This window comes from Lagenorhynchus albirostris, chromosome 11 (genome assembly GCF_949774975.1).
Source record: "Lagenorhynchus albirostris chromosome 11, mLagAlb1.1, whole genome shotgun sequence".
Taxonomy (NCBI): domain Eukaryota; kingdom Metazoa; phylum Chordata; class Mammalia; order Artiodactyla; family Delphinidae; genus Lagenorhynchus; species Lagenorhynchus albirostris.
The window spans coordinates 65399427-65416447 of record NC_083105.1 but is presented as its reverse complement, the minus strand read 5'-3'; the positions used below and the strand labels follow the sequence as shown (position 1 = coordinate 65416447).

Sequence of the window (17021 nt, the reverse complement as noted above, 5' to 3'; positions counted from 1 at the left end):
GGTTAAGATTTCACCTTCCAATGCAAGGGGTGCGGGTTCGATCCTTGGTCACAGAGCTAAGATCCCACATGCCTTGGGGCCAAACACCAAAATATAAAACAGAAGCAATATTGTAACAAATTCAATAAAGACTTTAAAAATGGTCCACCTCAAAATATAAAAAAAAAAAATAACACCGGGCAATAAAGAATTGTCAATGCGACTGAGCAGTGGCTAACATCCTATTCCCTCGGCACACATCACCCACTCCTTAACCCCCAGCTGACCAGCATCTGCCACTGGGAGCCTGGCTTGGCACTTACCAAGCTGTCACCAAGTACCCAGTTCCCCCAAAACATTGCCAAAGTCAGTCTTCCCTCCTCCTCTGGTTCTCCAGTTCTCCAAATATCTGTTACTGTTGCCTAATTCCATCTTTTAAAAATTCTCTTCTCTTGGCCCCAGGGACAACACATCCCTGATTCACTCTCCTTTGCCATTTTCTGACCTCTCTTTTATCTCGTTCTTTGGCTCCTTCTCCGTCCCCATAGTTAAAAATAACCACTTTTTGACCCTCTTATCTTCGCCAGGAAGAATCCCAAAACTGAGCTCTCCTCTCAACCCTGTCACTAACTCACTGTGTGGCCTCAGACAACCCACAACCCTCTCTGGGCTTCCTTTATCCCTGAGAAAGGAAAGGAGCTGGACTTGATGATCCGAAATCATAGTCCCTCGGAGCTGGGCAGTGCTACACTAGTCTGGCCTAATCCCATTCCTGTCCTCCATCAGCATATGGTACATTTTCAGAAAGCCAGTCCAAGTCTGTAATGGAGCTAAGACCACCAGGAAGTCATCAATTCCAGGGTAGAAGAAACCTTAGACATCACCTAGTCTGAAATTTTCATTTCATAGCTGAGGAAACCTAGGTCAAGAGTGGGTACTCGGGGCTTCCCTAGTGGCACAGTGATTGAGAGTCCGCCTGCCGATGCAGGGGACGCGAGTTCATACCCCGGTCCGGGAGGATCTCACATGCCGCGGAGCGGCTGGGCCCGTGAGCCATGGCCGCTGAGCCTGCGCGTCCGGAGCCTGTGCTCCGCAATGGGAGAGGCCACAGCAGTGAGAGGCCCGCGTACCGAAGGAAAAAAAAAAGAGTGGGTACGCGATTACGTCACAGCAGGGATAGGAATGAGGAGGTCGTCTCCGGGGCTCTCACATGTTCCAAAATCAGAGCTTAAATATCTTCCAAACCTGGTTGAAATGTATAATGGTATCAGAGTAAAATGTGATATAGAAGGTATAAACTGGGTAGGGCACCTTAGAGCCTTTTCCCCTCTTAAAAAAAAAGTAAACTCTGTACTGTAACTCTAAGAAATTTGGAGAGGTATTTGCTATAGAGGGTGCTTAACACAAAAGTAGCAAAATCAGATCACATAAAACATCTTAGATGTATATTTTTAAATAGGCAAATAAAACAGAACATCAAGTCGCAGAACACATATATTTACAATAATTCAAATGTCCAAAGCACAATACAGTGGTATCTCTTTAACAGTTCATATAATTTAAGACATACATTCACACAAGCATATGAACAAATACTAGAGTCCTAGACCAAAGGCTGAAGAAGTTACTCAGACATTCTGGCACTGACACCTACATATTTATGGCAACAGATAATGATGGCTTTAAACTTTCAGTAAGATCTTTTGCACAAAGATAGGAAATGTACAGAACGGGAAGAAGACAGTCAAACAAATGTACCTTTACTGTACTATGTATCTAACACCACATGGGATGCGGCACTGCTCAGTAAATTTGATCAGGATAGTCTATTTACTCTGGTCTGCAATGATGGCATGAACCGAATTATTCCCAAATCTAACTTTACTTTGCGCTTTATAAATAATTGCTGCTTGGTTCTTCCTTCTACATCTTTTAAAAATGAACGCAACACTTTTCTTTAACATAACTCAACTTTGGCGCCAATAAGTTAGTAAAACCCCTTTTTTAAGAATACTAATACTTGGAACTTATTTTTTCTTTTAAGAATCCTGAGTGAAAGGACAGTGTCAATGATATCACCTCCAGGCCAGCTTTGAAATTATCAGTGGTGCTAAAAACTAAGATATTATCTAGAACTTAAACTCTGAAAAACAACCCCATCTTTCTCTGGCACGAACCTAAGTGCTTCAGCACATTTCCTATTAACCAGGGAAAGAGACCCTTTGGTTGTATTTCAGAAAAACAAAACAACCCCATTTCTGTCCTTCTGTTTATTTCTGCAGACCACACACAAAGCGGAATATGAAGAGATTCAATCACTACATCATAAAAATACAGGCACAAAATTAAGTGGACGCCACAAAGGGTGTGTCTGAAAACACTGAATTGACTGAATCTGAGTCAGATTTCACCCTCGTGGACTTTAAGATGCCCTCAGCTATGACCGTTTCACTGGGAAAGAGCCTGACTTTCCCATTCTGCCCTGTTGCAGTATCCTTCAGGGGTTCCAAAAACACCACTCTTTTCCCAGCCCCTGCCTTCCGTTCATCGGCGGGGGCATCGCTTTCAGGGCCAGAAGTGAGAATAGATGCATGGGCATTGCTTTGGTTTAGCATATTTTTTCGTCTCTTGGGTTTACATTTGCAGGGACACGGTGTCAGATAGAGGTACAGAAGTACCAAAACAATGCTGGCCACACAGGCTGCAAGAGTGGTAAAAGCCGTGTTAAATGCCTCGTGAGCATGGGATCTGTTTACGGTGAAATTGCTCACGTTTATTGTGATATCCACAGTTTCATTTAACAGACGTTGCCGATTCATTGCAACACAGGAATACACTCCAGCATCCTCAAAACGAGGACTTTCTATAACCAGACTTCCATTGGGAAATATGTGAAAGTTTTCTATCTCTTTATCGGGCTCCAGCACTCTGTTATCTGGACCGACCCACATGAAATCGGTATTCACGTTACCAGTCTTGCTATCACAGTGGACAATCAGCCTTTCCCCCACTTGCGCCTCATGAATAAAGCCAAGGGCACGGAAGGAACCATTGATGATACTGTCAGAGCAGTTCATAAAGCTATCCTGGAGCAGAAGCACCTGATGGAAGTGCCTAGCGTCAGACCACAAGCGACAGGTATAATCATTCTTAAAATCCATCACTGAGCTGAAGTGCCTACGATACCAAAAGGTCAGCAACGAGTAAAGGGAACAGTCACAGACAAATGGGTTTCCATGAAGGTAGATGCCTCTCAGCTGCCTTCCTGGCACTAAGTTTATATGATGCATCGGCAGGGAGGGGATCCGGTTATAAGAAACATCTAGAAACATCAGTTCTGCCAGCCTGAACCTTCCAACATACAAATCCATGGGAAACTGCGTGAGAAAGTTTCCACTTAAGTAGAGTTTCTGCAGTTGGGAGAGCCCTCCAAACGCTGAAGGGTCGAGATATGAAATGTGATTGTTGTAAAGCAGGAGCACTTCCAGAACCTTCAACTCCTGGAACACTGCACTTTTCACAGTCTTCAGCTTGTTGGACGATAAGTCGAGACACTTAAGATTTGGCGTGCTGGAAAAACTGTCCGTAGAAATGCTCGTGATGTTGTTATGCCGAATAATGAGGGTGTTCAGCTTTACAAACGACACCGGAATCCACTCAGAATCCAGGAGCCCGATTCTGTTATAACTCAGATCCAGTCTCTTGATCAGTCTGAAAAGGTTCCCAGGCACCTTGGACAGGTTTTTGTTGGTGCAGCTGACGATGTCAGTGGCACAGATGCAAGCGGTGGGGCACACCCCGGAGGCCCCACGGCTCGCAGTCACCGTGATCACCAACAAACACAGCAGTTCCCTGCAGCCCGGTCTGACAACTCCAGGCAGGGTGGGCAGTGCGTGTAAACGTAAAGACATTATGGTCGCCTCTAGGGCTCTTCCAGGCGCCTTTTCCACCAGCTCAGCCTCCCACCAGTGAACCTGGTAAACAATCAATATTTAAAGAGGGGTAAAAAAGCAAAGTTAACTAGCACTAGTTAGCCCTTAAGAGTAATATCTGGCTTTCTTTCCAATAACTTTTGAAATGAAGGGTTTTGGGTTTTTTTCACACTGGGGAGCCTACGTGTCCTTTTTACTGTTGGATGCAATTTTTCCTGGGTTACTCCTGCTTACAGACATTTACAGTCCCATTCTATCAACACAACCGTCTCAATATCAGAAACTCAATTGTTTTTTAAGGTGCATCCTGCGTTGTTTTTTTTAAGTCTCTCCAAGAGTCACAAAAATATACAAACGCATCTTATAAACAATTACACGGAAATACTTAGCAAGCCACCCGTCCAGAAAGCAACTCACGGAGCTGGGAAGCCTCACGGGCTCCGGGGATAGGCCGTCGACGGTGGTGTCTTCTGCAGGTCTGTGCGTCTGTCTGTCTGTCACTCCGGCATCTTACGAGTTCCTTTCCCTTTAGCTCCCGGCGGGCGGCAGCCTCTCGCTGGCTCGCAACTTTGGGGAGTTTCAGGCAGCCGCAGCGGCGGCAGCAACCCCGGGCGCAGGAAACGTCTCGGCCGGCTGCGGTTGCTTCTCCCCGGCTCTCTTCATTGCTCTGCTGAAGGTACCGCCTGGGCGCTCTGGCCGTCGCGTGCCCGCGCGCGGGGCGCCTTGCTCCCGGAGCCTGGTCCAAGGGGCGGAGGCGCGGGGAGCGGGTCGGACCCGGCCCCGCCTCTCCGCGCACCGGAGGCTGCAGGGCCCGGGTTCCCGGGCGGCGCCGGCCGGGTTTTATCCCCGCGCGCCCGGGATCGGGTGCGGGGCTGGGAGACCGGTCCCGCCCCCGCACGTCCTCCCTCCAGCGGGAACCAGCTCCCGGGCTGCGGGCCGGGGGCGCGCGGCGCGGGGAGGGGGCGGCTGCGCAGCCAATCGGGGCAGCGGCCGGCGCCCCCTTCGCCCCCACCCGACAGCCCAGCCGCCAACTCCACCACCCTCCCCCCACTCCCAGGTCCCGGGAGAGCGGCCGCGCGGGCGAGGCGGGGCGGGGGTCGACACCTGAGGCCGTGGCCGGCGTCCCCCGGCGTGAGGACGCGGTCGCGCACTCCTGCCAGTCGCGTCCGCGAGCCCAGCCGGGGTCAGCAGGGTGATAGGGTTGGGAGAGGATAAGGGACACGCCCAGTCCCGGAGGGAGAGGTCGCACCCTTCAAGACCTACTTCGTCGCGGCAGCGCAGGTCGCCTCCCTCTCCCACCCAGTCCGCTGAGCTCCACGACCTCTTTACGGCTTGCTTTGGGCGAAGGCCAAGGGGGCTCGCAAAGCGCTAAGTGCAGTAGGTTTTAAAGATTTACAAAACAAACACAGAAGCTGCCTTCCGTCTCCGCCGTCATTTGGGGGCGGGGGGGGGCGCAGAGAAATGGGGCACGTTCCCTCCGGTGCAACAGGATCTCTTCTAGGGGAAAGGAACCGGGAAAGCGCAGCGGGGACACTCCGCAGCTCCCTGGGAAAGTTCTGTCCCTTTCCCAACTCAGGAGGAAGCATCAGCGATGATCCCCCGTTCGCAAAGGAGAAGCTCAGGAAAGAAGGGTTGGAACCGACCTTCCGCCTGGAAGGCAAAGATAACAGTATTCAGCTTGAAAGAAAAAGGAAAAAAGAAAAAAATTCCCAGATCCAGACTTTTTTTTTTTTCAAAATGTGTTCGCGCCGGACAAGGGCTGATCCCAGACAGAAGGGGTGTCTTGCGCGGAGGTTCTTCATCCCTTCGCGAGAGGCAGGCTAGGAAAGTTGCAAGCAGGGTGGACAAGGCCAGGTGACAAGATCAGGCAAAATGAGGTGGGGGAAGGGGAGTGGAGCTGATAAGCTTTTCGATTAAAACTCCATTTTTGGTTGATTCCGAGATCAGTTTTAACGATGGGATTTGACTGAGCCAACTGACCCATTTAGCCGTTATATCCGGATTAACAAGAACTAAATTACTGCGCTGACGAGAGATATTAACCAAAGCAGAAGGGAGCGGGACATTGAAAAGAGGACCAAATTGAGAACAACAGTTGGGGGCAGGGCACATAACTTGTAATATTACTTAAAAAATAGAAGCGATGACGTAGACAATCAACTGCCCCCCCCCACACACACACACACACTTGCGGTACCGTGAATTTAGTGAGAGTTGTTCTCTACATTGTCCATGAATGGATTCATGTGGTAGCACAGATCTGCTAGGCTAGTGCCAAATTTAAATAGAATTGTGTGCATCGTTAATTTAGTTAGGCTTTTTGTGGGATGAATCTGAAATAGCACCTGGTAAATTAAGATTTTTCAGGTGAGAGCAGCTTCATTCAGATTAGTTTCAGTTTTATGAAAAGTTGAAGTTTATCATAAGACTATACAGTCTGAAATGCTTCAGGAACGCATTCCTTACTGCGAGCTCCCAGGGGAGAGGAAGAGGTTGAGATTTTCTGAAGTTTACGCCACATGTCCTTGGGTTCTCAAAAAATCTTGGTCTCCAGGCCATTTTTACAGTTAGAATGATTAACAGAGAAATAGATTAAAATTACTCAGAGGTATACCTTTGAAATGACTCATAAATGACCAGGTGTTTGCGGTATTTTACTAAGTAACTAACATCCTATTCAAAGGAAAACATGAAAGTGGGAGAAAGACCTGTATTTAAAAGGAAAAGAGTCTAAAAAGAAAAGTGATTTCAGGGGCTTCCCTGGTGGTGCAATGGTTAAAGAATCCGCCTGCCAATGCAGGGGTCACAGGTTTGAGCCCTGGTCTGGAGAGATCCCACATGCCCTGGAGCAACTAAGCCCGTGAGCCACAACTACTGAAGCCCGCGCGCGCCTAGAGCCTGTGCTCCGCGACAAGAGAAGTCACTGGAATGAGAAGCCCACGCACCGCAACAGAGAGTAGCCCACGCTCGCCACAGCTAAAAGAAAGCCCTCGTGCAGCATAGAGGACCCAACACAGCCAACAATAAAATTAATTAATTAATTATTTTTAAAAAGTGACTTTCAAAAATGGAAACAATGGTAATGTTATGTTATTAGGGCTGAAGGCACATCTTAGAAATATTATGCAAAGATTACACAGCCTAAATAAACTACATGCACTCAAATCCACAGGCAAGTTTATTTATCTATTTAGAGACCTGATTTTTGGGATTCTGCACATTTGCCAAGGGGAAAAGAGTTTTGAAAGGGATGGGTTTACTTGGCTTGGTGAAGAGAGAGCTAAGAGTTGACTGTAATAATGGTATAAGGTGAGACCTTACTTTGTAGAGGATAACTTTATATCTTTCTGGCATCTCTTCCCCTTCTTCTACCAGATCCACTCTTCCCACTCGAAGGTATATTCCACAAGGGTGAAATGTTATGTCTTGGACACTGCTCTTTTCTTAGCTTCTAGAACCCTGCTTGACACTTGCTTGTCATTGAAGGAATTTTTGATGAATCAAGTGCTGAATGGAGAACCTATTCTAGGCTTACATGACCTGAATCTGCTCATAGCCCTCCTGCTCTTTATACTTCAAAAAGCTTTTCTGAAAAACAGAAGAGAGGAAAAGACGAGCCCTGTGAACATTATTTGAGTCCTGGATCCCGCAGTGCCTGAAAGCCACTGCACAATTTTACTTCCTTTCTAATTACATTCTCCACCCCGCATCCTTTTTCTTTTTCTTCTCCCGCCCCCTCCTCCTCCTTTGCTTAAATTATTTTGAGTTGTGTTGATATCACTTGTGACTGAAAGAGTCCTAATATATATAATGATGGTAATAATAAATAAATATGTATTGGGCTGTTATGGTTCAGATCTGAGCTCTGTGTTTTACATGCATTATTTTGTTTACGGCTCACCAAAACCCTGTGACATTGTATAATCCTGTAACGCAGATGGTAAACAACTGTGTTCCAAATTATCTGAAAATGGAATGGGACAAAATTAGCTTGAAGCTCCACTTGAAGGATTTAGATTAAACAGAAGAGAGACGTTTTTGACAGGGTAGTTCCAGCCTGCAATGGGTTGCCAAGACAGATGGTTGAGTTGCCTTCTCAGGAGTTTAAAATAGGACACATAGATATTTCTCTGGTCTTTTCCACATGGCATAATCTATTGGTTTTTTTGACCATTCAGTAATGACTCCAACGGATAGGGGAAAGTGAATTGACACTTGATGTGATTCTGAATCTAGTGTGCTCAGGCATGTGTGGTCCTTTGCGTGTCTGGCTGGGATTGGAAGTAACTCCTGACTGGGTCAGGGATTTGAGTAGATGAAATCCCAGGGCATTTTCTAGCCCTGTGATTTCCAGAATTTCTCAGGTTGTAATCAAAGATGTAAGGAATTAGGTATATGAGACAAGAAATTGTTACAGCACTAGTTTGATGATTTGGAGTCATTTTTACTAAAAATGAACACTTTAATAGCACTTTATATGCTGTGAGGGGCTTTCACATTCTGTGTCTCATTTGATTCTAGCATGCCTCCTGTAATCAGGTGTAGTTGGGACACCAATCTAAAGTTACCTCTTTTTTAAAAAATTTGTTTTATTCAAGTATAGTTGATTTACAATGTTGTGTTAATTTCTTCTGTACAGCAAAGTGATTCAGTTATACATATATTTATTCTTTTTCATTCTTTTCCATTATGGTCTATCACAGGATATTGAATATAGTTCCCTGTGCTATACAGTAGGACCTTGTTGTGTATCCAGTCTATACATAATATTCATAGTTTGCATCTGCTAACTCCAAACTCCCAGTCCATCCCTCCCCACCTCCCTCCCCTTTAGCAACCATAAATCTGTTCTCTATGTCTGTGAGTCTGTTTCTGTTTCATAGATAAGTTCATCTGTGTCATATTTTAGATTCCACGTATAAGTGATATCATATGGTGTTTGTCTTTCTCTTTGTCTTACTTCACTTAGTATGATAATATCTAGGTCCATCCATGTTGCTGCAAATAGCATTATTTCACTCTTTTTTATGGCAGAGTAATATTCCATTGTATGTGTGTGTATATATATATATATATATATATATATGCCATATCTTCTTAAACCAATCATCTGTTGATGGGGACTTGGGTTGCTTCCATATCTTGGCTATTGTAAATAGTGCTCCTATGAACACTGGGGTGCATGTATCTTTTTTTATATATAATTTTATTTATTTATCTTTGGTTGTGTTGGGTCTTTGTTGCTGCGTGCGGGCTTTCTCTACTTGCGGTGAGCGGGGGCTACTCTTCGTTGTGGTGCGTGGGCTTCTCATTGCGGTAGCTTCTCTTGTTGTGGAGCACGGACTCTAGGCGTGCAGTCTTCAGTAGTTGTGGCACGCGGGCTCAGTAGTTGTGGCATGCAGGCTCTAGAACACAGGCTCAGTAGTTGTGGCACATGGGCTTAGTTGCTCTGCGGCATGTGGGATCTTCCGGGACCAGGGCTCGAACCCGTGTACTCTGCATTGGCAGGCGGATTCTTAACCACTGCGCCACCAGGGAAGCCTGCATGTATCTTTTTGAATTATATTTTTCTCCAGATATATGCCCAAGAGTGGAATTGCTGGATCATATGGCAACTCTATTTTTAGTTTTTTAAGGAATCTTCATACTATTTTCCATAGTGGGTGCGCCAATTTACATTCCAACCAACAGTGTAGAAGGGTTTCCTTTTCTCCACACCATCTTCAGCATTTATTATTTGTAGTCTTTTTGATGATGGCCATTCTGAACAGTGTGAGGTGCTTCCTCCCTGTAGTTTTGATTTTCATTTCTCTAATAATTAGTGACGTTGAGCATCTTTTCATGTAAGTTGCCTCTTTTTTTAACCTTGGGACACATCGGGTGTTCTTCAGGGACAGCTCACAGGAGTATCTGGCTCTGCGGGAGCCTGGTTGTTGCATGCAGAAGCTTTCTGCTGAGAGCCCACTCTGGGGGCAGCGCTCTTGGTAGGGTTTTTGCAATGTGACTGCAGGCTAGGCCCGCAGGAAACATAACGTTGCTCACCAGCTCTGGAAGTGCACTCTACTCCTGCAACAGCCTTTTGACCTGTTCCAGTTGGTTTTTGTAAATTGCCCAAGATTTAAGGTAGAACCAGATCGCGAACCCAGTACTATGTCTCTGGCTGTATGGAAACTTGAGCTCCAGCCCCTGTGCTCTCTTAAGTCCAGCTGGCGTGTGTCACCTTGTGGCTGGATTCTTTGGAAGCTCCATAGGCTAGAAATTGGGCAGGGAGTGGAGATGGAACGTGCAAGAAGTACCCACATACCCTCCCCAGGGAGGGCCCACAGGGGGCCAACTCTTCAAGGAATCACCATTCACCCACCTGCTCTTTCTATCTCCTGTCTTCACGGACATGGACTGGATAGGATCCTTGTTGTTCTTTTTAATTTAGCTGGAATAAAATTCACATAAACAAAATTCACTGTTCTGACCATTTGAAAGTATACTATTCAGTGGTTAATGTCGTGCAACTATCACAGCGATCTAACTCCGGAATAATTTCATGACTTCCCGAAAGAAGCCCTGGACCCATTAAGCAGTCACTCCCAGTTCCCCTCCTCCCAGCCCCTGGCAACCACTAATTTACCTTCTGTCCCTATGGATTTGCTTATTCTGAACATTTCATACAAATGGAATCATACAAGATGTGGCCTTTTGTGCCTAGCTTCTTTCACTTAGCATAATGTTTTCAAGGTTTGGATGGGTTTTTTTGGCTAAAGGTTGTAGAACCAGTTGGGATCATCCCTTTGAAAGTCTTGCATAGTTGGGTTAGTTGCACTTGAGCTTAGACGTGGGGCATCTGCCCCTGCCGTTGTTAGCCTTGAGGCCGGAAGTCCCATTTGTCCAGAGTCTTCAATTATGAAAGTATCAAGCCCCTATGTGATTATAGAAACCGAGCAGTCTTCTGAGCTAAAGACATCTAAGTTCTAGTCTCGGGCAAAACTGCTTTCATCTCTCCATAAAACCCAAGAATCAATTAAGGATATGACAGTTAATGGTTTCTTAAATTCCTTTTAACTTCAAAAAATGAATCTGATTTTCTGATCACAACCTGTCTGCTGTTGCCCAGGCCCCAGGAAGACAGACGATTAGAACACAGGTACTAACCAGTTAGAGCTGATCTGGGTTTAGTTCCTTCCTCTGGGTCAGTTATCGCTGCACCGGGCAGACACAAACTCCTCCTTTCTCCCCAGTGATGTCAGTCTCATGGCTGCTTCAGGAAAAGCAACTGAGGGCAAGTTGTCTATAGTTGAGACATCATTTTAATTTATTAAGTATTCGATCATGAAGGGGCAGCATCATTTCTCAGAGGAAAAACAAAAGTGTATCCTTAATGTGCAACAGGGATGTGGGTGAATAAATGACTGTGCATGCATCCGTCATTGTGCTATATTGTCATTAAAAATAATGTGGCAGAGAAACATCTGGTGACATAACAAAAAATTACCAAAATTGCTCTTCCAATTTTTATAAAAGAAAATACATATGTATATTAATCATATGTATGCATCAAAGCTAACCTGAAAGAATATATACCTATCATAACAGTGGTTCTAAAATTTTTCTTCTCTTATCTGCATTTTCTATTTTTCTGCAATGCTTTTGTGATAAGAAAACTCAGAGACAACTTATCATTGTTTAAAGTTACCAGTGACTAAGTCATGTGCATCAATGTTTCTTCTTTACTGTGATTACTACTTAATATTCAGCAACTCTAGTTTTAGAGAACAAACCCTCTTCTGGCTTCTCAGGCAGGAAGTGACTCTGATTTCCCCTGGTTTGAGATAATAATTGCTGTCCCCTCTCAGCACAACTGTCATTTATTTGGCAAATATTTCCTGAGCATCTGCTATGTTCCGGGCACTATTCTTTAGCCTGAGAATTTTAGCAATACACAAGTGCTACTGTAGCTCACAAGTCTTACTGGAATGAGGCACATATAGTCACTCACATATTTCTTGTTGGCCAACTGTCCATATTCCCAGGTTTGCAACTCGACATCCTTGGTTGGGATCAACTCCCAGCAGTTGTGAATCCTTCCCTCTCACAAAACATTTTTAGACCCGCCTTTGTAAGGAGCATGGTCCCCTACCCCATACCACCATTGGCTTTTCGATGAGAAGCAAAGAAAAAGTAGCAACTAAAAACCTTTTTTCCTAATCCTAAAGGTACTATGCATTCCTTGTAGGAGAAGTGGAAGATACAGAAAAACTAAAGAATCGGAGAATGCCATTTATAATCTTACTGGTCAATTTATTTTTGCTGAAAGAACAAATCCATTGTTGTGAGGAGCCTGAGAATGTTGCAGAAGGATGTTTTTCTCTTTGTCATAATTATGTAACAAGAGAAATAAGCAGACCTTTCTTTTCTTTCTTTTTTTTTTAATACTCTGAATTCTCAGCCTTAGGAATAAAATAAGCAGATGAAAATTTGCTTTATAAAATTCAGTCTTAAAGCCATGCATCTAGCATTATGTTTCCTTTTATGACTGGTCATAAATGGTAGGTGCTCTAATTTTCACTTTGCTTATTATTAGCCTGAAGGGATCGTCTATTTGAATTCTTAAATGCTGTTATATCTCTCAAAACTGGGGCTAATTTTCTCTCTCTGAAAAACATGGATAATTTTTAACAAACCCAGTTTAGAGAACTAGATGAAGTGTTCAGACTCCAGTTTTATGTCCTTTAAAAAATATGATTTCCTGTAACAGGAATTATCATACCTTTGTTAAGGTGATACTTGATTATTCATGGAACTATCTGATTGGAAGCAATCATTATTTGCTAGTCAACATTTACACAAAATAGAGTAACATAAAATTGAGAGAGAAAATAATAAACACTCTATTATATAACCAGCACTGTTGCAAATACTAATTCAATTATTTTCAGCAAATCCAAGGCCCTCTCTGGTGAATGCTCCGTGAGTAATTGGCTCTGGAGCTCTGACCTTTCAGTCTGTGCTCGTGGAAAGAAACATTGTATTCAAATGGGGAAAGGCAGAAGGACCTCTGGAAAGATCCAAGGAAGTGGGCTTGATAATAAGACCCAACATTCATTCTCAGCATCTACAAGTGTCCTAAGAGATGGCCATTAACATCCCCATCTTCTAATGAGGGCAGTGGGGCTTAGTTGATTTATATAACTTGCCCAAGATTAGTGGTAGAACCGTATCTGTCACCAAGTCTGCCTCTCTCTGATCTCATGCTCAGCCATTAACTCTAATGCTTCCCATTAGGGAGTAGAAGGTTCAGCTATAATTTAAATTCCATTCAGCAAATATTGTTAGCTCTGGCCACACTCCCAGACCCATGATATGGTTGCTCTACTCTAGGAATTTGTAGTGTTATTAGAATAATTACAGGATATAAGACAGTATATAATTCAATTTCAAATTGGATATTACCAAGAGCTAAAATATTTGCAACAGAAAATATGTACTTTGGGCCCTGAAAATTCCAATACAAGCAGAATTTTAGGTCTTACTTTTTCTAATTTTAGGTCAACCATTTCTTGGTTGACCAAGTAGCTGATTCAACGGAGCGAATTGGATGCAAATAAAAACATAATTCAGGAGAAACTATTTGAATAGTCAGAGATGAAAATGAACTCTCAGAATTAAGCAACAATAATATGAATCCTTCCGGCTCATTTTATCCACGGCATTCACAATGGAGAATAACAAGCAAGGAAAGTAGCATCTCTCTCCTGACATGTGCAAAGGGTCTGAAACATCCTCTAATTGTATGCCAAATGGCAATGTATAAAAAAGAATAGGGGGCTTCCCTGGTGGCGCAGTGGTTGAGAGTCCGCCTGCCGATGCAGGGGACACGGGTTCGTGCCCCGGTCTGGGAGGATCCCACATGCCGCGGAGCGGCTGGGCCCGTGAGCCATGGCCGCTGAGCCTGCGCGTCCGGAGCCTGTGCTCCGCAACGGGAGAGGCCACAACAGTGAGAGGCCCGCATGCAGCAAAAAAAAAAAAAAAAAAAAAAAGAATAGGGCGATGTGATAAAATTGAGCATTGAATAAAGAATCATATCTCTGGGTTCTGGTGCCAGAACTTACATTTGCTAACTGTGTGACCTTAGGGAAGTTGACCTGGTCTTTCAGACTCTGAAGTCTCCCAATTGTGAAATGGAAATGCAGTACCCGTGTAAGGCTCTATCTGAGTTCACGAGGCCGATGGAGATGAGACATGTGAAAAGTGCTTTGGGAACTATAAAACTGTAAAAGAGCGTTCCAGTGAGTCCTGTTCATGTGTTGTTCATCCTTATTGCCCTTGTGCCTTGGATGTGATCTGACACAGCACAGATGTTTAACAAATATTTGTTGAACCTAATGGAACCGAAGCTAGGTTTGTGTACAGAATAAACAGATCTGGAGAGGTGTCTCACCACAGTGATGTTTGTACTAATTATATGGCTCCCCTGAGCTGGGCTGTACCAGAGCACAACAGGTCTTCATCTGGTCCTCGTTTGGAGAACCTGTTGTTCGCTCAGCCCTGCCTTACTCTCCATGGTACTGTCAGCTGCTGCAGATGGGAATGAGCCGCCAGTCTGCATGCCTGGGCTGCCCAAAGCCCCAGGGGAATTGAAGCTGGCAGGTTGTGGGGGAACATCCTGGGTGAAGACCTTTAGTTAGCAGAGATGACTGGCAATGTCAATACACACTGGAGGGTACCCAAAGGGGTTTTGAACTACAGGGAAAAACAAAATAAAAAAAATAATAATCACTGTGTCTGGAGAGCAGTTTTGACATGCTGCTGCTTGCCTCTTGCATCGTGATAGAAATGCATGGTAGGAAACTAAGGAAGCGTTCCTTGGAAGCTGTTATGTAGAAGAGGTCAGGTGCAAATCTGAACGAGTTGCTGGAGGATGAGTCTGCTCACTGACATTTCCTACTTTACAGAAACAGCAGGATGCTGGAAAACATGCTATTGTGGGAGCTGTCCACATTTCTCTCAAAGTGGAATTTTTTATTTACTCAATTATATTTATTAGAACTGTTGGACATCTGAACTCCTCTTTCCTAAATGTCCTTTGCTGGGAAGGCACTGGGCACCTTAGTTCTATTTTCATAAGCAGAATAACATTGACACAATGAGTATCAGATGTGTTTGTTTGCTTGTTTGTAGGGTGTGTCTGGGGGGGAAAGCTGGATGGTGGGCTCTCCAGATGGACAACCTTGAACGCATCAACATAGCCCAGGTTGGCAGGTCCAAGCTTGATATTTTTGATGTCCCAGAGTTAATTTGTTGGGTGGAGAAAGATTTATAATATAAACCAAAAGAATACCTACCTGTGAATTTAAAGCAAAAAGCAAGTGGATCAGACCTTGATATGGTCCTAATCATAGTTTCTGCCTATAAGAAGCTTTGGGAAGCCAAGTTTATAATCACAAACAAATTTACTGAGTGCGAAATAGAAGAGAAGAGTAGTTAGTTTGATGAGTTTAATGTTTAGTGGTATCAAGCATGACAAATCCATTGCCACAGGAGAGGTATGTCTGCCAACAAGTCCACATATTCAGGTTGGCTGGACACAGCACTGTCATCCCTGGGCAGAATATGCCAAGCAGTTAATCAGTGAAATCTTAAATTACACAAGAAATACAATGACATCATGTCTCTGCCCCAATCAGAAAATGACTCTTCCTATTAAAGATAATCTCTCCCTCTTTCTTCATCAGTACAGTAACAGAGTAGCAAAGGCAGAACAACAATAAATAAGGCAGAATGGTGATCAGAAGAGAGGCAGATGGACAAAACACAGAACACATCAGAAAGAGTTCTCAGAAAGCTGCGGAGCTACATGGAGAAAAAAAGTCAGTCTCCAGAAATAATCCTGATAAGCAGGCATTTTGCAGAACCTCAAGAAAATATAATGGTAAATATGCATATTGAAAGTAAACTGAATAATTACCTAAGCAGAAATTGAGTTCTGCCCAACCATTTTGAAAGAAAAAAAAAAGTTCCGGCAAAGACAGTCATGAGATAAGAATCATGTAGCACGTACAGAAGAGGATTAACAAACAAGGGCAAAGTCCCCCAAATCAAGGAACAGAACATTTACCAGCACCCACTAGGTCCCATGTTCCCTTCCAGTCTCTAAATGCCCAACGATAACCACTCTCATGACTGCTGGGTTAGTTCTGCCTGTTCTGATACATTGTATACATGAAATATATACTCTTCTTGTCTGGCTTCCGTTGCTCAACTCTGTGCTTGAGAGTTTCATCCATATTTTTGCATGTAGTAGTAGATTATTCTCACAGCTATGTGGTATCCCACTGTGTGACTATATCACTATTTAACCATTTTATTTTGGATGGATCTATGGGTAGTTTCCAATGTTTGCCTACTATGAATACTGTTGCCATGAACATTCTAATACATGTCTTTGGATAAACATCTGCACAAAATTCTATTGGGTATAACCTGGAAATGTATTCACTGGATCACAGGTTATGCACATAGGCAACTTTAGCAGTAACTGCGAGTTTTCCAAAGTGGTTGTACCAAAGTATTCTCCCACAGGCGGTTTATGAGAATTCCTATTCATCCACATCTTTATCAGCACTTGCTATTCTCCATCTTTTTCATCTTAACCATTTGGGTGGGTAGTCTTAATATTTCATTGTGCCTTGAATTTGCATTTCCCTGATGACTAATAAATTCGGGGGCAATTTTTCATGTTTATTGGCCATTTACATATCCTCTTTTATAAGTCTTTTGCCCATTTTGCTGTTGAACTGTCCATCTTTTTCTTATTGGTTTGTAGGAGCTTTCTAAGAATTCTGGAACTGTGTTTTTTATCGTATATCCTACCTAAGTGTGTGTAAATATATATGTTTAACATTTTTTCCCACCCTGTAGGTTGCTGTTTTACTCACTTTGGGTGAACGTAAGTTCTAAGTTTTAATATGGTCAAGTTTATCACAATTTTTTTCTTTTATTTTCCTTCTTTTTTATTTCTTATTTTAAAAAGCATTGCCTAGTCCAAGGTCATGAAGATGCTTCCCTCTAAAAGCTTTATTGTTTTATCTTTCAATTTATTTCTCCAGTCTTTCTTGC

General features: G+C 43.6%; 2 protein-coding genes across 3 annotated transcripts in view; one reads left to right on the top strand and one right to left on the bottom strand.

The window, feature by feature from the left end:
• Positions 1-1402: 1402 nt before the first annotated feature.
• AMIGO2 (adhesion molecule with Ig like domain 2) lies at positions 1403-4807 on the bottom strand. The gene is made up of 2 exons (XM_060166448.1): positions 4329-4807; positions 1403-3953 (listed from the first exon to the last, which is right to left on the bottom strand). Exon 2 carries the CDS (start codon positions 3888-3890, stop codon positions 2325-2327), a length of 1566 nt encoding a protein of 521 aa, XP_060022431.1. The 5' UTR covers positions 3891-3953; positions 4329-4807; the 3' UTR covers positions 1403-2324.
• Positions 4390-17021, top strand: part of PCED1B (PC-esterase domain containing 1B) — a 152922-nt gene continuing 140290 nt past the window's right edge. For both annotated transcript variants that reach the window (XM_060166449.1, XM_060166450.1), the window contains exon 1: positions 4390-4587. The gene's annotated coding sequence lies outside the window, so the exon portion shown is untranslated. The remainder of the gene's footprint in view (positions 4588-17021) is intronic.

Coding starts and splice junctions, on each gene's coding strand:
- AMIGO2 (XM_060166448.1), bottom strand. CDS start 3,890: ATGTCTTTACGTTTACACGCACTGCCCACCCTGCCTGGAGTTGTCAGA.